The sequence below is a fragment of the Neofelis nebulosa genome, chromosome 13 (genome assembly GCF_028018385.1).
Source record: "Neofelis nebulosa isolate mNeoNeb1 chromosome 13, mNeoNeb1.pri, whole genome shotgun sequence".
Classification (NCBI taxonomy): domain Eukaryota; kingdom Metazoa; phylum Chordata; class Mammalia; order Carnivora; family Felidae; genus Neofelis; species Neofelis nebulosa.
This window is the reverse complement of record NC_080794.1, coordinates 2,563,932-2,583,661: the sequence shown is the minus strand read 5'-3', so window position 1 is coordinate 2,583,661 and position 19,730 is coordinate 2,563,932. Positions and strand designations below refer to the sequence as shown.

Below are 19,730 nucleotides of genomic sequence, written 5' to 3'. Positions count from 1 at the left end.
GGATTGTTTTTTGGGGGTTGAGTTTGGTAAGTTCCTTAGAAATTTTAGAAATTTCTTTTTGCTTTTTGAAGTAAGCTCTGCGCCCAACATGGGGCTTGAACTCATGACCCCGAGATCAAGAGTCCCATGCTCTACTGACTGAGCCCCCCAGCATTCCCGTTTCTCACAGCCCAAGAGGGATCATCATCCCTAGTTGATGGATAAGGAAGCTGAGGCTTTGAGTATAAGTAAATCCTACAAGAACACAGGGCTAGCAGATGGCAGCAGCGTTGGATTTCAAACTCGGTTGGGTTCCAGACCCTGCATTCTCAGCTGCAACATCGTGTTGGGAGAGCAGACTTGGAAAGCCACATGCTAGGGGCCTTTCTACCCACTTCAAAGCAGCGGCAGCTTCAGAATTTATAGATGGGATGGAGTGGAAGGGCGTAGGCACAGCAGTGCGGTCTGAAACCACGTGTGTGTAAAGGAGCACGCGTGGGGTAGGATAGCATGCTTTGAAAGTACGTTAGCATAGGGAGCACGCTATTCCCCAAAACTTTAGGTTTGCCTGGGTGACCCGAGGGGGTTTTAGGGGAGCAGAGCCTCTGCTGCAAAGCCTCATTTGGTTGTGGCCACCCCCACCCCTCTTCCTGCCCCTCTCTTTATCTGCTTACTTGCTGGCTCGGATGTCAGAGCTGGCCAGGAGACAAGTCCGTAGCCACCTGTGCCCAGAACCCCAGGCTTTGCCCCCAGACCTGAAACGTGTTCAATGTAAATAAGTCGTCTTACTCAGTCTTCAACATTTATATGCATAGCACGACTGTCATGGAGAAAACCAAACCACCAAAATCGGCTGTATGGGGACTCTTTCGAAGGCACATCTACTCGGGAGGAATTGGCCAGGGTCCCAGGTTGCCAGCTACTTTGAACTCACTTTCTCTCCCTGGATGGTCAGCTTTGTGTCCCCGTCTAGCTGGCATGCCATGAAATCCTTTGCCAGGAACACTGTTTAATTGACTTCTTGTTGTCAACACACATAAATCTCTGGCTTTCCATACAAGCAGAGCCACACAGAGGGCCCCTCTGCCACCAACGTGTGGACCAGCACAGCAGCTCTCCACAATCTGCACGTGCAGCAGAAACCGCCTGGCCTCTGCAAAACAAATGCACATTCCAGGAATCTGGATACAGCAAGTCCTGGCACCACATGCCGAAACCTTCCAACATTTTCCACGGCACTTACGTTCCAGTTCAAATGTCTTACGAGAGTCCCTGAGTCCCCATGTGTTAACCCTGCTGCTGTGGACTGAATCGTGAGCCCTGAATTCTGATGCTGAAGCCCAAACTCTCCCAAACGTGACTGTGGAGAGGGAGCCTTTGGGAAGTCATTGGGGCTACACAGAATAACGAGGGCAGGACCACCGCGTGCGCTCATAGCAACATGGTGGCCTCCGACAAGCCCGCCCAGAAGAGAGGCCTTGGAATGCAACCTACCTTGTTGGCACCTTGATCTTGGGACTTTCAGCCTCCAGAACTGTCAGAAAACGAATTTCTGCTGTTTAAACCACCCAATCTGGTATTTCGTTATGGCAGCCTAACCAGACTAATACACCTGCCTTTCTTTTTAATTCCGCTGCCCTCGACTGTGGTTTCAGCCATGTCAGCCTTTCAGGTTCTCCAGAACTAACCCCAGAACACCGTGATCACCCTTCTCTCAGCACACTCTGCTCCTCTGTCCCCGCTCTGTCCCCCAATTCCCACACTTGGAGGGCTGGCACTCATCTTAATTCTTAGCTTAAATGCCACTCCCAGTGGTGGCTGGCTGTCAGTTTTTGGTGTCACCCATCTTATTTCGAACTCTTCTTCTCCTGGATTCTTAAGCCTATTTATGATCAATCACATAACGTCTCTTTGTTGCACGTACTTTCTCCAATGCAGCTTTATTGCTTAAGGCCCCCGGGCGGCAAGCTTTCATGTAAGCTGGCTGACTTATCACACACCTCCATCAACCTGGTACTTGTTTGACGCCACGTGAGGTGAAGGAAGCCACAGGAAATACAGGTGTGCCACTTCCGACAGCCACCGCCTTTCGCGCTGATGTCACACTGTAATTCAACAAGTCGGTGTAAATGTTTAATACACGTAACAAGTTAGTGAAATAGGAGCTGGGCTTTGTTTTTCCAAACATGTTTCCAAAAGACTGTTTTATTTTAAAACACACACAGAGTCGGACACAGATGCCTTTTTAACCGTCACGGTGGAGAGAGTTACACTGATTGCTTACAGCGGCTACCTCTTCCTCTGCTGAGCCCATGGCTCTCACGTCTCGTGAAGCACGAGCAGATGACTCTCTTCCTTCACACCACTGCTTGCTGGAATAAGAGTCCTCAGATGACAGCAATTATGTGACCACATTTCGCATAACTGTTTGGCAATTATTAAAGTTTTGCAGTTGCCGGCTTTCCTAGGGGTATCTTACAACCTAAGGAAAAAAACCCAGCTCATGAAATGACCTTGAGTTTGCCCATCCCCATACAGCTGTTTAAGCCTGACACCTGTGTGGTTTCACAGGCTGACAAAGCCCCGATGGAGACACCTGACTGTCCGCAGGGGAGGCAGCAGCCCCTCCCCCGCTCTACTCCCACCCCCGCCCCACTGGCCAGGCCCAGAGCCAGGATTAGAACCCAGTCTGCTTTCTGAACTTCCAGCCTCCTATGTTCTAGTACATCCACACCCACGTTACATTTGCCATCCATGATTAAGAAACCCATTCTGTCATCCTCACTGAATGAGGGTTTTATTTAGGGTTTGTTTTGGTTATACGCACCTCTTACCAAACTCAAAGGTTGCATGTTCTGAGACTGCAGACAGAATATGACAGAAGACTGGGATTTCATCGTTCATATTTTCTTCAGCAAGAAACTAGCATTTCCACCTTCGCTATTTATGTCAACCATTCCTTTGTCCGTCTACCCTTTCTCTTCAACCCTTCTCTGTCAGCCACACGCCCCGTCCTGGTTTTCCCTTCATCCTGGCAGACATCTGCCTAAAGCTCTTTCATGTAGGTTTGACAAATGTACTGAATTTCATGTAGGGGTACAAAACTGCTACTTGTAAGAATATCCACTCAACGATGTAGTGCTTATTCAATATAATCAGCAGACAAGTATTTTTTTTCAGATGCTAACACTCTCCCCTTCTAAAACTATCCCATCATTCCTATGAGAAAATGTTTGCTATCTCCTCTGACCTTTAGATCTCTTTGATTATATCCATACTCTCAACTCTCTTTGCATACCATAAACAAATGACCCTGCCTTTCTGGACTGGATTATTTGTTGATAAGCCAATGGCATCTGGAGAAGAGTAAGGCTGGATTATTCTCCCAAGGAGGTGCTATCGGCCCCAATTCTGAGTTCAGAAAGTCTATATGCTGTGAACACTGACCCCAACCCTTTACCGGGGAAAGAAGGGATCCAAGAGTAGACAGGGAGAAAATGAATCCAAGGACTCAGATGAGAGGTATTTTCTCCATGTCTGATAAGATTGGATGTGAAGGGTCCAGATCTCAGACCCTGATTAATTATGCTAGAAGCTGATAATTTTTTTTTTAATGTGTATTTATTTTAGAGAGAGAGAGCATGAGCAGGGGAGGGACATAGAGAGGGAGACAGAAGATCCAAAGTAGGCTCTATGTTCACAGCAGCGAGCCCAATGTGGGGCTTGAACTCACGAACCAGGAGATAATGACCTGAGCTGAAGTTGGACGCTCGACCGAGTCACCCAGGTGTCCCTGAGGCCGATAATTTTTTAATTTAATGAAAAAAACTTTAAGTAGGCTCCATGTGGGGCTTGAACTCATGAGCCCTGAGATTAAGATCTGAGCTGAGATCAAGAGTCGGACAATTAACCGAGCCACTCAGCTGCCCCATATAATTTCTTTTTAAGGTTTTGTTTTCAAGTAATCTCTACACCTAGTGTGGGGCTCAAACTCAAACTCTGAGATCAAGAATTGCACGCTCCACCTACTGAGCCAGCCAGGCGTCCCTAGAAGCTGATAGTTGTTATGTTGTGAGGAGACTGCCCATTTTATGCTTGCTGTGTGTTCTCTGCACTTTGTCCTCACTTCCCTTTGGAAAAACCTAGATAATATAAATAGTTCTCTTTATATTAAAACTCTACTGTTGTTCATTTTGATGAAGTCTCTGGTGCCACAGTATACTTTCTTGTTTTACTGTATGGTGATAAATACAATGTGAAACCACATATGTCACTAAACTGTACTTACCAAGCATTTCTTCTAATTTTGTCGCGGCAGGTTCATTCACATGAAACACACTGTGACTATTTCTAGGGGAAGAAAATGCAAAAAACTCTTATCGCATAAACTTGGGTGGGGGGAGTCAATGTTCATTATTTATACAGTAAGACTACTTTTCTTTTGTTTTCAAGTTTATTTTATTTTTTAGTAGTAATCTGTACACCCAGTGTGGGGCTCGAACTCACGACCCTGAGATCAAAAGTTGAATGTTCCACCGACTGAGCCAGCCAGCCGTCCCTAAGCTTGACCGCTCTTACCTTCATTCACTCAGAAGAGGAAACATCTAACGATCTGCACATACACGTATGTATTTAGGTATTGCACGTGGGCATATACAAGTGTATGCATGCACACACACTCTACTGTGCTCCCCCAAAATCTTTCTTATAATTAATCTATAAATTTCAATATTGGGTCAAAGCCAAACTGCTGGCCTAAAACACTTTTTTTGCTTCAGTATCATTTTTCTTCATATCCACATAAAATTTGCACAGTAACTCATACTGACGTGACCCATCAGCAGATGGGTGAGGGAGGTACGGTATAATGTTTACAGATCATCTGTCTCTACGACTTTGTCTGGATTCGGGGCTCAATTGTCATTAGCCGTCGCCGCCCCTTCAGCACCCATGCGGTCCCACGCAGTACTTACACTTTCTTCTTCTCTACCACACCTAGCCTCACAAAAGCTGCTAAGGCGTTTTTCTGTACATCGGAAGACAATACGTCGTAACACTGCGAGGCACCTGGGACAGAGAGAGAAGTGAGTGGACTACTTCTTGTTTTCAACCACAGGAAATCACCACCCACAGGGGTGTGACTGACCTTGATCAAGAAGCTCACTGGTGAATTTTCTAACTGCACCCAAGTACTGTTTCTCAGTGAAGTCTTCTTCTTCTTCGTGCAAGAGGTATTTGCAAATTATCTGGTTTTAACAGAAAGAGAAAAAGGCAGCCAAATACAATAGGACAGCCAGTAACGTGATAGTGCCCCTCGTCACAGAAAGATACTTTATGTAAGAGCAGAATAAATGCCCTCCAAGGTTTGGGCACAGAAAAGCCGCAGAATTCTTGGGTCCCTCTTGAGCTCGTATCACTGCTTATAGTTAGAAAAAAGAGTTTGAAATAGTAGTGACATTTATTAAAATACAATTTCTCACTTTGATGGGTTGCAAATTAAGTGAATCACCATCAGCTTAACAGATCTTACACTGCTTAGGAAGAGAGGACCGAAAGTTTTGCAACCGTTTTTTCTCTAAAAACACCTAATAGGCCCCAAATGCTTGATGGCTTCTAGCACAGAAAGGTGCTTTGAGATAGAAGGAGCATTTATCATTTATCTACTAAGTGCCAGACTTTGTACAAGAACTATCTCATAGGCCGCAGCGCCACTCTGCCAGGAGGTCAGTCCCGGGCGCCTCTAACCGGTGCACAGAGCTCAGAAACAGAGCCCTCTTCTTGCAAATATGTACAGTCCCTTGAGAGCTTCCACTGCAAACTCCCCTTCTCCCTTTGAATCCTGGCACAGTTCTTGCTGGGCATATAGACCCTCCCCCCTCTCGAAGCACTCCTAGAGCTCTGACACACTCTTTCTGATACTTGCACCCCAACCTTTCCTTTCCCTTCCAGCATCAGCCTTTAGTGATAGAAATAATTTCTGTATAGAAATTCTGATAGAAATGACTTTCTGCATCATTCAAATCTTGCATTTACTGCGCGCCTACGATGTATCAAACACCTTGCTACGTGCTACGAAAATAGCTGTTAAGATACAGCATGACAGTGCTTGGGTGTAAGTGTAGTTATGTGGCGTCATAAAGCTGCTACCCTCTGGGGTCTGAGAGGGTGAATCACCTGAGAGATGAATCTTTCACCCTATTGATCAATCTCCCTACTGTTCCACCATTCACCTGGGGGAGACCCTTGCCCTTGGGACCAGAAGGAAGTACAGGCTGGGGGGATCTTAGTTGTACCGGATATGGGAGGATGAAGCAGAACTTCCCAAGAGTTACATACCTGATAAGATTCCACAAAAGGTTTAAAGAGGCCTATTAAAAATTCTAAGACAGGATTTCCTTTCGGGGTGACTAGGATGTCCCTTGTTGTCACTTGTATTGTCTCACTTTTACAGAGCAGGTAACAGCCTTCTTCAAAGTCCTGGTAAGGAAGAGGAGAAGACAGAGTGCGTCCACTAATTTAGGTCAACGGGGACACTGAGAGAACACCAGTTAATTCCACAACCCTTCCGGAAGGTTCCGGTTGTTAGCAGCCAGAGAAGCGTGTGTGCTAACACACAAAATGCGGAACCTCAAACAGCAAACACACAGAAGATTTATAAGCCTTAGAAATCACGACCCGGGGGATGGATTTTCTCACTCTGCATGGCCACACTCCTTACATTCCAACAGGAAGGACATCCAGCAGGTCCTCAAAATATGTGGGGTTATGCTTATGCTCAAAATCTGCTGCCCTCATTTTCAACTGAGGAAAACCTGTGCTCCCTGGCACAGCGTACAGAAACCTAACTACTTGCCATCCTGGTACACCGCCCGCCGCGGCAAACCAGCGGGCCAGCAAACTACCGGGAATCCGGAAGCCCGATTCCTCATGAGCTGTCTATACCACTGGGTAACACTACTGCTCGCCAATCCCAAAGCAAGAGGCCCGACACATTCCAACAAGTTGTTAACGGGAAAATGTGTGGCAGTCGGTAAATTTTAAGTTTATTTATTTATTTTGAGAGAGAGAGAGAGAGAGCCAGAGAGCCAGACAGAGCGAGTGGGGGAGGGGCAGAGAGAAAGGAGACCTAGAATTCCAAGCAGGCTCCATGCTTGCCAGCATGGAGCCCAACATGGGGTTCAAACTCACGAAACCGCAAGATCATCATCTGAGCCTAAACCAAGAGTTGGACGCTTAATGAACCAAACCACCCAGGTGCTGGTTGGTAAATTTTTAACAAAACGGTGTTGATTTATTTACAGTGGCTGCACTGAAGGTTGAAAGAAAGACTCTCTTCTCACCGAATAAGCCCTACATTACTGATTAAACTTGACCAAGAACCAAAACAGAGCTTGCTGAGCTGTGAGTGTCCAAGTGTCTCTTTAATTCTGCCAAATGAAGCCTTGGAGAAAGGGAGGTCACACTCGTGGATGCAAGCCTACCATTTCCAGAACTCACACTGCGAACACACTTGGGCTCTTCGGCTGTAAGGATTTACCTTGACTGTGTTTCCTGGAAGGAAGATGAACTCATCTGAAAAAACACTGACCAGGAAGCGAAAGCAACCGTAGACATCCTCTGGAAATAAATTAATTACATCAAATTACAACATTGCTTTTGAAGGGAGTACCAAGAGGTCCTTGACTTTCCAAAATGCACTGGTTCAAAGGCATGTTATTCAAAGCCAGGGACAAGAATTAGGGCCCCCAAAGGAAGCTATAACCAATCCAAATTTTACGTACAGAACAAACTATAGTTTAGCAGTTTCAATATTGAATCTTAATCACAACTAGGCCTCAAACCAGTCAGTTTGGTGACGAGCAAGATGCCACATTTCTTGGACGCAAGGGTCCTTCACTTTCTCCTGCCCATGGTTCCTTAGTAGAGACGGAAAGCAATGACTTACTTCAGTCCCTTCTCTATTCATATTTCCTGCTGTCTTTACTGTATCTTTAGCACTAGAAGACACCAGCACACAGTAGAAAATGCGGATTCTCCAGACACGTAGGTCTACCTCACCCATCAACCACAGAGCCTTCTTCATTTTTCTGACATACGCTATGAACTTCTCATTAGAAGAATATACAGACGCATGGACAGGAAATGTTGCCTCCAATTTCAGGGTGTCCCCAACACTCTAGAAGACCATGCATGTGATCCTTAGTTGTGAATGAATTTCAATGTAAGAAACCTCAGATCAAGATTTGAGTTTCCTGGGTCTTGAACTAAACTGTCTGACTTCTCTCCAGGGCCATTTCCCCATACACAAAATAAGGGTATGGACACAGGACCTGTGAGGTTCATTCCAATGCAGGTCTATGGTTGGCACTGATAATTCTTTCTTTGGAGCTTTGAAAAACAAAAACAAGCACAGCAATGTGTGGGCCACAGTCCAGACCCACTGAATCAGAATGGGGCTCGCCCTTAGTAATTCCAGCATAGCCTGGGTAGAAAACCCCTGACCTCGACTACAGGTTCCGGTGGACAAAAACGGTTTTATTCATTGTTTACACTCCTCATCGCCACTGGGACGCTACTGGGTATCTAGTAAGCACTCCTGCGCTGCTGGATTGTTGTGCCCATGCTGACCGGGACAAGGACAGCCGTGCTCTAGTCCCAGAACCTTCCTTAGGTGATTAGGTACCTTTCCAGGCCTCACTTCCCTTACTTATAAATGGAGAGGTTTAGGTTAGATGATTTCTTAGGTCCCTTTCAACTCCCAAATGTTAAGTGGATGGCCATGTATTTAGGGAACAAGCCTAGCTTCTTCTGAGTACACAGGGCCCCTTCTTTGATGGTGTCTGGGACGCACACGTGTGGCTGAGCGTGATAAGGCTTCAAATGCTGCTCCCTGTATATGGAGCTGAACGGCCAGGTCTCTTCTAAAGTTCAAGACCACATTCCTGAAAGTTACCTTTCCGCAACCCGGGGGTCATGTGCAGTGCCATGGCTACTAAGGAAGGGCGGACAAAAATGTTGAGCAACTGGTTCCTGTAAGCTGAGCACATGAGGAGAGTGATATGCTGGAAGAGAAGCCCATGGACCACTTCTGAGTCTCCGGAGTCCACATTCAGAACCACCTGGTCTTTGACAAGGCTGGCGATGTTGGAATGCAGAAGAAGGTTGGACTGGATAACTTCTTCAGCAGCTTCATTATCTACACACAAAGACAATGCGTTCAGGCAGCAAAGAAATGGGATGGGTTCCCTGATGGGAGTCTTAGGCCAGTGTATGCATCAACGTTAGGGACCTGACAGGTTTACTTTCAAGCGCCAGGTTCTGGTTTTAGGCTCTACCAACTGAAGTAGTGATACCCTACGTGAAAGATACCTATTTCTTTCTCTCTTTCTTTTTTAAGTAATGTCTATGCCCAACGTGGGGCTCAAACTCACAATCCTGAGATCAAGTGTCACATGCTGTTCCCACTGAGCCAGCCAGGTGCCCCTGTGAAGGGTATTTTCTAAAAGCAGTATAAACTCTGAGGACATTTAATGCACTTTCTTATCTACCCCTAAATTGTCAGCCACTCTGAAATGCATACCAATTCCCAGTCTAAAAACCAACACTTCCTCAGGAACCAAGGGTATCCAGAGTTTTGTAATAGCAAGTTACAGGATAAGAAAATCACATGCATGTGAATTCACAAAATACTAAGAAGGCTCATGATGAAAACATACTTCACACACACACACACACACACACACACACACACACACACACACACACACCCCTTGCTTAGACCAATTAATTCCAAGATGGCAAGAATATTGCTTTGCAACTTTGCTGGTGAACAAAGGGTAATCCCAGAGGCACTCCCCTAGCACCAGGCTTCCCTGGGCACAGGCAGACGCTGAGGAGGTTTTCTGGTTTTTTCACATCAGAGAAAACTAAAGAACTGAGCCCCTAACAGATGCTGGTAACTTACCACCTGACACTATGCTGGCCTAGAGAAGGCCAAGAAGTTAGTATTACAGAAGCATAAGGAAGAGATGGTGATATTTAACCAACATTCATGGCAAGGGAAATCATTTTACTGTTTCCCTGAGCCAAAGAGCTGGTTGCCGGGTATGTAGCCAGGCACACTGGTCAAGCTGGGCAAAGTCTGCTAATGCTTTGCGGAAGAGACAACTAAGGGGCGTGGGGTTTCCTTCTGGACTCGATCACGTCGCTCTAGATGCACATGTCTTGTCTCCGCTTGCTCAAGGTAATGACATATGGTAATGTTATATACATGATACGACATGGCATAATGATACATGTATCATGAAGACCTCTTGATAGGAGAATGCTTAGGAATACATGGTAAGTGGAGTAAGGAAGAAAAAAGGAACTGAACGGATATACCACATTCTGAATCGGAAATCGTATTTAATCACTCTGTTACTGTTACCTAGATACCAACAGACTCTCACTCTATAATAACAAGTTATTTTAGTTGCTGAATAGATACTCTTAGCTACAGACTGGCCTACTTCTTCCATCTTGAGAAAACAAAAACGCTTGGAAAGACAGGTGCCTAGGTTTTCACATGCTCCTGGGCCAAGTAGGAGTCAGCACTTTACCTACGCTTTTCTCATGATTTTCTACCTGAAGCACACTCAGCGTGTCCTTTGCCGCCCACGGGAACATGTGTCTGACTCATCTTTGTTTCCCTGCTGGTGACCACTTCTGCTGGCAGTTCTGCCTAAACACCTCATAGCCCCACCTCAGCTCTGCCATTGTCTCGTTCAGGCTCCTTCCCTTCCCATTCATGTGGCCCAGCTTGAAAACGGACACTGGTTGTTTTCTACAGTTGTTTGCAGTCATGTTTCCCTGCTTAAAATCCTCGACTGTGGGGTGCCTGGGTGGCTCAGTTGGTGAAGTGTCCAGCTCTTGATTTCAGCTCAGGTCGTGATCTCACTGTTCGTGGGTTCAAGCCCTACGTCGGGCTCTGTGCTGACAGCATGGAGTCTGCTTGGGATTCTCTCTCTCTCTCTCTCTCTCTCTCTCTCTCTCTTTCTCTCTCTCAAAAATAAATTAAGGGGCGACCAGGTAGCTTAGTCAGTTAAGTGTCCGATCTTGGCTCAGGTGATATCTCACGGTTCGTGAGCTTGAGCCCCGCATTCGGCTCTCTGTTGTCAGCACAGAGCTTGCTTCTGATCCTCTGTCTCCCTCTCTCTCTGCCCCTTTCCCACGCTCTCTCTCTCCAAAATAAATAAACATAAAAAAATAAATAAACTTAAAAAAAAAACAACTGCGATTGAGTCCCGTAAACTACAGCTTCCAGTCCAGATCCCCCAGGCAGCAGGCCCAGCTAATCCAGCCTGTGTCCACATCTTTACCTTCCATCATCCCTCTCCCAGAGCCAACACTGTAAGCTCACCCACCCACCTGCAGGCCAGCATTACCATGATGCGGTGCTGTTGCACCATTTCACATTTCCCAATCCCTACGTTAGCAATCCCTTGCCCGCTCGTCTTTCAGAATGGCTCCTGCTTTTCCATCAAGATCGGTTCAAAAGTCATTTCTATGAAACCTTCCCCGAGCGTGGCCCTTCCCTACACAGGGGTCTCAGCAACGCTCTGCGGTCCATTCAAAGTTCTTTGTGTGTGTTTCGCTGGCCCAGCTTCACTAGATGCCCCGCCCCTGCCTTCCACACGCCAGGAGGACGTCCCACACAGGGGTTGCGCCTTGTTCTCTCCGGCCTCTGGGTAGTTCCCAGCACCCACCAGGCACTCAAGAAGTTTAATGAGTGACCAGTGGGGAGCTATGAACGGATTACATTTCCAACTGTGGTCTCTGCAATTTTGACTCAAAGAGACTGGAAACAGCTAAAGCTAACACTTGGCACACACGTCCCAAACTCCCGGCGAAGTATTTATAACGCCAATGAGGGCTTTATAAAGTTGTCATTTTCCAAGAATCGTATAAAGGTCCACGAGACCGGCCCTTTGGTCCTTTTGATGGGGTGAAGCGAATGGGCTGCAAATCTAATGTGGTTTAAAACGAGGTGGGTGTATTACACTGACGACGGTGAGCAGTGAGTAATGCGTAGAACTGTCCAATCAAGGCTGCACACCTGAAACAAAACACGTGACGCTAACTGTACTTTAGTAAAAAAAAACCAAAAAACAAAAAACTTTGAAAAAATAAAAATAACAAGAAGTGGGTACGGAGGGAGGAATATGCGGAGGAAATAAGATTCATCCGCTCTCCACCCTGCTGGGTGCCAAGGAGGCAGCATTTTAATTGAGATACCCAGAGTCTCATAGGAAGAAGTGACACATAAGCAATTGTTCTCAAATAATCAACATACTGTATTCAGTGTCCCCCAGTGATAAAAACAAATGACGTTTTCTTTCTGTCTGGGGCGCGTGGGTGGCTCAGTCAGTTAAGCATTGACTCTTGATTCGGCTCAGGTCATGATCTCACAGTTTGTGAGTTCAAGTCCCTCATAGGGCTCTGTGCTGAGCCTGTGGAGCTGGCTTGAGATTCTCTCTCTCTCCCCCTCTCTGCCCCTCCCCTACTTGCTCTCTCTCGCTCTCAAAATAAATAAATAAACTTAAAAAAAAAGTTTTCTTTCTCTCTGAGCAAAGCTTTGCTCGGTGTCCTGTGTAGGTGTTTCATGTCTAGGTGACAGCTTTTCCAAATTAAGAAACAAAAAGCAAGCACGCTCCTCACATACATCTCACATACGTACCGGGCCAGGTGAGAAACCCCCCGAAGGTCTGCGTTAAGCTTTTCAGCCATAAAGTCTTCTCCACCAGAGCGTCAAAGTCCATGGAAGGCTGGTTCTGAAGCAGAACAGCAGCCATGAGGGCCCACGGGCTCAGAACCAGGTTTTGAATTTGCAGAAGCTGCATTTTATAGGCAACTTCAGTGACAAAGGCATGCATGTCCTCTGACTGTTTCTGAGGGATATACCTATAAGGAAACACAGGGAACAACAAATTACAGTTTTGCTACCCACACTGATGTGAATGGTGGGGGAGGGGAACGGGAGAAGGCAGACCCTTTGGAAGGCTTCTCATTCTTTCTGCCAACCGAATTCTCTCAGGTCACAGTGCAAGAATATACTTTCACTGTGGTGTAATCTGTCCCTCTGTCTCTACGGTATGCTCTTGAGGGGTGATAAAATACACTCAGGGGACACAGTCCTATTCTTCCTGGTTCCAGGCAAAACAAATTCTGTTGTTTTACAACTAGGATGTATCACTTCCTCTGAAACCTGATGCCTCCCCCAGTGGACTGAACCACTCTGCCCTCTCAGAATTCGCTCGCTGCCCTTTGAACACCTCTCTCACAGAACACACCAGCTTACGTGGTAACTGCTCATGCCTGCCCTGGATGGGCTACACAGCTTGCCTGACTGCTCCGCTGCTCTGCTGAGAAGCTCACGATCCTCGCCTGCCAGATTCTTCAGGCACGGATCACCAAACTTGGCATCAAATATCAGGAACCTATACAGGACAGGCTGAAGCAGGGACAAGCACAGGACCTGAGAGTGTCCACACCGTAAGGCGGCTTAATGGGAAAGCTAGAGCCAGTGAGGGCACCGCGTCCTACATATCCGAGATCTACGGCGTGAAGCCTGTGGCAGCACAAGGCTACCATCTGCTTGATCGCCAGCGAGGCCGCTAGTGAGGCACTCCAGCTGCCGTGGAACCACTGGCGCTACGGATGAATTACGAATGATGATGTGGTCATGTGAAGCCTGTCTGAACAGGTGGTTTCTGTCTCCCTTACTTCCCCATGTGTATTTCTCTAAATTAAGAAAATCCAAAGGTGTATCTGCACCTGCATCCTGAAAGAACCATAAAACAATAACCTGTTTTTAAAAAATTACTTGAGAGAGAGAGAGAGAGAGAGAGAGAGAGAGAGAGAGCATTCAAGAGTGGGGGAGAGGGGCAGAGGGGAAGGGGGAAGGACAGAGAGAGAATGCCAAGCAGGCTCCACGCTCAGCGCAGAGCCCGACGGTGGGGCCTGATCCCACGGCCCAGGGACCACGATCTGAGCCAAAATCCAGAGTAGCGTGCTCTACCAACTGAGCCACATGGGCGCCCCAAAACTATAACCTTCTTGAGGACTGGGACTCACCGCCATTCATTCTGGCCACATAATCCTTTCTAGGATTAACCACACTTTGGCCGACCTACCAATAGTGCTCAACGATTCCCACACACGCAGTACGGGCAGCGCACTGCACACTGTGGTGTAGCGTAGGCGGTAGGGCACTGGCTCCCCTGAGAATGAGCACTGACCTTGCCTATTTGACACACATATCCTGCAAACGTAATTCTTTAATGGAAGCTTTCTGCTCCTCTGATACGTCATCTCGGATAACTAAGTTGCAGTCCTAGAAGGGGTCAACTCAAGAATCACAACTACCCTTCCAGATTTTCATCCTAATCTCTATGTCGGTTATGAAAACACAGGTCTTGCACCTTGGAATCAAGTTATACGGGCTCCGACTCATCCTTCCAGCTGCCAGAGATCGAAGTGACACAGGGTCTCCGAAGTACACGTGGATATTTCCAAAATTTTCAGAGAGAATCTTCCTGGCTTTCAACAATCCCTAGTGGTGTCACGACAGGGGAAATGGGGATAAACAGGAGTAAGTTCAGAAAGGAGTTGCTGTATAAATGAGCATTTTCTCTGAATTCAAGTAAAATCAAATTCAAATAAAAGTTTGGTTGTCCTAAATTTACGCACAGTTGTGGACTCCTTTGGCTTAGGGACCCCCAGAAGCTCATACGCATAAAGAGTTTCTTCCAATATCTTGTCGTAACTGATGCTAACTGGAACAAGGTACGTATCAAAAACTTCTCTTTTAAAAAATGGTTCCATCACAATATTCAGAAGACCTGTAAACAGGGAGAAAGGGTTTTCCAGATGTATTGAAAAGTGGAGTAAACAAGGGGACACAAACAGGAAGACCCTGAAGTGCACAATAGATACTAAGCCCATAAATAGAAACAGTTACAACTTAAACAGTTAGACTTAAAAAAGAAAGAATATCTTGCCCAAAAAAAAAAAAAAAAAGTGCCAAGCTCTATCCAGTAGCTGTGACCACACCACATCTTCTGGATTTGTATTCTTCCTTCAATCTCTAAAGGACCTACCAAATTTTGGAGTCAGTGTCTTGGCAGAGCGACTTCTTGTCCCTTCGAGGAAAAATTCAACAGGAGCATAACCACTCTTTAAAGAGAAAACAGAAACAAAACAAAACACAAAACCCATTGCCTAGTCTCAGAGTGAGAAATGATTTTTCCCCATACCCAAACCACTTATTTATATATTCTATATATATGTAATATATATTAAATATAATTTTAAAATATAATTATTAAACATAATTATTAAATGTAATTTATCATCAGATTGCCTTCATACAACCACCCAATGCTCATCCCAACAGGTGCCCTTCTTTTGATTCCTTCCCCCAGGCTCCCGACCCCCCACGTCCAGCCTTTGGAACCAACACTGTGCACGTGCAGGGCGCAGGGGCAAAGCACGGGCGAGAGGGCCGCAGGTCACACAGGCTGCGGAGATCATGTGCGTTCCTGCAGCGGGACGAGTGGCTGAGCGTTCGGGAAGGAAGAATTTAAGCTCCTCCAGCAAGCTCGAAAGTACTTGGGAATTATCTGCATTTACCCGTAGCATGGTTTTCACGTATTCAGAGAACACGGCCCAGTAAAGTTTATTGCCACCAAAGGTGCGTCGCATGAAAAAGGCACCCGACATCCGCAGCAGCTCACTGACCATTTTCATTCCGAGGAAGTCTAGGAAATAAATACAGAAGGGGATCATCTTTTTTTGCAGGTCTTGGAACTTTCCATAAATACCTCAACTCACATTCTATGAAGAAAGATTTTGTGTGTGGAAAACACCCCTATGATATTAATAATTACACTTCCCAGGGCGCCTGGGTGGCTCAGTCGGTTAAGCAACTGACTTCGGCTCAGGTCATGATCTCGCGGTTCATGAGTTCGAGCCCCGCATCGGGCTCTGTGCTGACAGCTCAGAGCCTGGAGCCTGCTTCGGATTCTGTGTCTCCCTCTTTCTCTGGCCCTTCCCCTCTTGAGCTCTGTCTCTCTCTTTCTCTCTCTCTCTCAAAAAATAAACATTAAAAAAACAATTAAAAAAAAAATAATTACACTTCCCGACATGAACATCCATTAAGGACCTCTAACAGTCTGATGGGAGAGGAGGGGCCGTGTGGGCAGGCCAGCTGGGAGGCTACCTCGAGGGCCACCGGGCGCCTTGGCGTTTACGGCCAGACCCACCAGAGACCGTGGCCTCAGTGGGCAAGTGGCCAGCTCAATGATGTCATCATGCCGAGGTCTTCAGTTAGCACTGCTGCCGACCTGGACGACAGACCAGCACATGTGGTCCATGCTGGACAGCTGTCCAGAGCGACCTTCTTTTTCTTTTTGTTATCCACCTTTCTTTTTTTACCCGGCCTTCTCTGAGTGGCACAGAATAAATCCACCAAGTCCCGGATGAGAGGAAGAGTTCTATCATCAGTTTAAAAACCCTCCTTCTTTCCATTTTCCTTACTTTTCAAATAACTCCCTCACATGTCTGTACAGATGAAAATGCTTTTAAAGTACTTAAGTCCCTGGCTGTTTTTACCTTACTGTTTACTGCATTTATTAACCAAGGTGTATTCTTGAATCCCAACTTTCCTGGCTACCTCAAAAGGGAGGTGATAAACAATTATTTGCTTTAGCAATCCTGCTTTTGGGAATCAGTCCTACAGAAGTAAAAACACTCATATAAAAATACGTAAAATTGAAACGGAAGAAGGGACAGGGTATTTTCACCATCATCTTCAAATACCTCAGTAACTATTAAAATCGCTTTGGTGAGTATTTTTTATTTTTGTAATTAAAATAAAAACCGGGGGAAACAATACGTACCCATTCCTGCCGCTATGACTGGTACAGGTAAATCATAGTTGTATAAGAGAAAAGACAACATCAGAAAGTCAATGTAACTTCGATGACTTGGCAGCAGAACAACCGGGTGCTCCTGGATAGCTCGCTGTAGCTTTAAAACAAATGTTCCCTTTTGAATCATTTCAGTTTTCATATTATTAAAATCACATGCCACATCAGAACAGGAAGAATGTGTATATGTACAGAGGGAACACTAAGGATAACAAGGTCTTTCTGCCTCCCCTGCTACATACAGAATCCCCTACTACGTTTCAGAGTTTTACAGAAATAAGCACACATGATGCAAGAACATTAAAAATGTAAATTGCATAGAAAATAATAATAATAGTGATAAACACTAACATATCAGCGGGGCACCACATTAAGCATTTCACATATGAAGCATTTTACACGCATTGTTTAATTCCACATATTTGTAAAGAAGGCCTAAGCATTAGGTTCCTCATTTGCGACGTGGTGATGCATCTGATCGATGGCCGGGCTGGGGATACAACTGAAATCAGTCTGAATTAAAAAGTCAGCTAGCTGTCAGGACACCTGGGAGGCTCGGCTGGTTAAGGGTCTGACGCTTGATTTCAGCTCAGGTCATGAGCTCTCCTTTGGGGAGAATGAGCCCTGCCTTGGGCTCCGTGCTGACAGCGTAGAGCCTGCTTGGGATTCTCCCTCCGCCCCCCTCTCTGCTCCTACCCCACTCACACGGGTGCGCTCTCTCTCAAAAAATAAACTTAAAAAAAAAAAAAAAAGGTCAGCTGTTACCCACTGTGCTAGACTGATTGTGTGTATAAGAGGGAACAAAGCTTCTCTCGGGTAGATTAATGAAAACAAATCTGAATTAGCAGGATAAATGAGAGGTACGGTATTTCTCTATACACTGGACTGGCTGCAGGAAGAATGGGAGCCCTGCAGTTAGAAGGAATTTGAGCCTCCAGATATATTTTGTAGGCTGTCAAGATACCTCAAATACATTCACCGTATCAGTGTGTTATCTGTTTTTCTTTTCTTTTCTTTTTTAACCTAACTATAATTCGCCAAGGCAAGGTAATGTGTGATCAGTTAAGAAGACATGGCCAAGGGGCGCCTGGGTGGCTCAGTCGGTTAAGCATCTGACTTTGGCTTAGGTCATGATCTCACGGTTTGTGATTTCGAGCCCCACATTGGGCTCTGTGCTGACAGCTCAGCCTCGAGGCTGCTTCGGATTCTGTGTGTCTCCCTCTCTCTCTGCCCCTCTCCTGCTCACGTTCTGTCTCTCTCTGTCTCTCAAAAATAAATACATGTAGGGGCGCCTGGGTGGCGCAGTCGGTTAAGCGTCCGACTTCAGCCAGGTCACGATCTCGCGGTCCGTGAGTTCGAGCCCCGCGTCAGGCTCTGGGCTGATGGCTCGGAGCCTGGAGCCTGTTTCCGGTTCTGTGTCTCCCTCTCTCTCTGCCCCTCCCCCGTTCATGCTATGTCTCTCTCTGTCCCAAAAATAAATAAAAAAAAAAAAAAAAAAAAAAAAAAACGTTGAAAAAAATAAATACATGTAAAAAAATTAAAAAAAAAAAAAAAAAAAAAAAGAAGAAGACATGGCCAGTCAACACCAGTCAAGATTCTCTGGATGGCTTTTTTTTTTTTTTTTTTTTTTTTTTTTTTTTTTTTTAAGGTTTATTTATTTTTGAGAGACAGAGAGAGACAGACCACGAGCAGGGGAGGGGCAAAAACTGAGGGAGACACAGAATCCGAAGCAGGCTCCAGGCTCCGAGCTGTCAGCACAGAGACTGCCTGATGCAGGGCTCGAACCCACAAACTGTGAGATCATGACCTGAACCGAAGTGGGTACTCAACCAACTGAGCCACCCAGGTGCCCCTCTCTGGATGGCTTTATCAAGCATTCTTTGACAGAGATCCAGAGAGTAAGTCAGCAATCTAGAAAATAGTCAGAGGAGGAAAAAAAGAAGAAATACTTGAAAGTAAATGACTGAATAAAACAAAACCTTAAAAGACATGTACAGGCAGGTCAATGAAGGTTAGAGCTTCTTGGTAAGAGGAAAAACGATATTAAAAAACATAAATGAATAAAAATAGGAAAAGCTCTTCCTTTCAGAGGAAAGCAGGCTGTTAACAGTGATGGAATTAGAAAAATCACCATTTGGCAATCATTAGAGTAATAACTGGTTCAGGCAAAAATCATCAGTCAATGTAAAAACTAAGGGAGGAAGTAAGGCGGACCCCTCTTGAAGCATCTCTCCACAAGACACTTACTCATTATAAAGGGAAATACCACCTTAACCAAATGCTCAAAGTGCACATCACTGTGTTCCTGACCTGCTGCACTGAGAAGGACACAATGTTTTCCCACTGAGAAAACATCACTCTAATCCAAATCAAGGCAAGCTATAAAACAACTGGTCTGGTTTTGTTTTTTGGGTTTTGTTTCCAAAACTAATATGAAACACAAACAAAGGCCGAGTTATTGTTCTAACTTAAAAGGGTCTACAGAGATAAGGAAGCTGAATGTGACGCGTGATAGAGGATTTTCTTTTGCTGTACAAGACATAACCGGGACGATTGGTAGACTACGAATGAGGGAGGTCTGTATTCTAGCGTTAAATGTCAGTTTGCTTATTTTGATAATTGCGCCAGATGGGAGTATCCTAACCCCTTATGGGAAAAACACACCAGAGAACTGAGGAAAAGGATGAAGGAAATGTTGGAGGGGAATCCAGGTGAACCGCGTACAGAAATTCTCGGCATTACTTCTGTAACTTTGTGGACATCTGACATTAGGTTAGCCTG

General features: G+C 45.7%; 1 protein-coding gene across 2 annotated transcripts in view; it reads right to left on the bottom strand.

The window, feature by feature from the left end:
- Positions 1 to 2,150: 2,150 nt before the first annotated feature.
- GNPAT (glyceronephosphate O-acyltransferase) overlaps positions 2,151 to 19,730 on the bottom strand; it is a 33,262-nt gene continuing 15,682 nt past the window's right edge. For both annotated transcript variants that reach the window (XM_058696133.1, XM_058696134.1), the window contains 13 exons: positions 16,920 to 17,049; positions 15,652 to 15,779; positions 15,120 to 15,195; positions 14,710 to 14,861; positions 14,442 to 14,572; positions 12,698 to 12,921; positions 8,933 to 9,175; positions 7,517 to 7,596; positions 6,316 to 6,456; positions 5,126 to 5,225; positions 4,953 to 5,046; positions 4,268 to 4,329; positions 2,151 to 2,461 (listed from right to left, as the gene is read on the bottom strand). In XM_058696133.1, the coding sequence (XP_058552116.1) occupies positions 2,418 to 2,461; positions 4,268 to 4,329; positions 4,953 to 5,046; positions 5,126 to 5,225; positions 6,316 to 6,456; positions 7,517 to 7,596; positions 8,933 to 9,175; positions 12,698 to 12,921; positions 14,442 to 14,572; positions 14,710 to 14,861; positions 15,120 to 15,195; positions 15,652 to 15,779; positions 16,920 to 17,049 (1,605 nt within the window). In that variant the 3' untranslated portion in view covers positions 2,151 to 2,417. The remainder of the gene's footprint in view (positions 2,462 to 4,267; positions 4,330 to 4,952; positions 5,047 to 5,125; positions 5,226 to 6,315; positions 6,457 to 7,516; positions 7,597 to 8,932; positions 9,176 to 12,697; positions 12,922 to 14,441; positions 14,573 to 14,709; positions 14,862 to 15,119; positions 15,196 to 15,651; positions 15,780 to 16,919; positions 17,050 to 19,730) is intronic.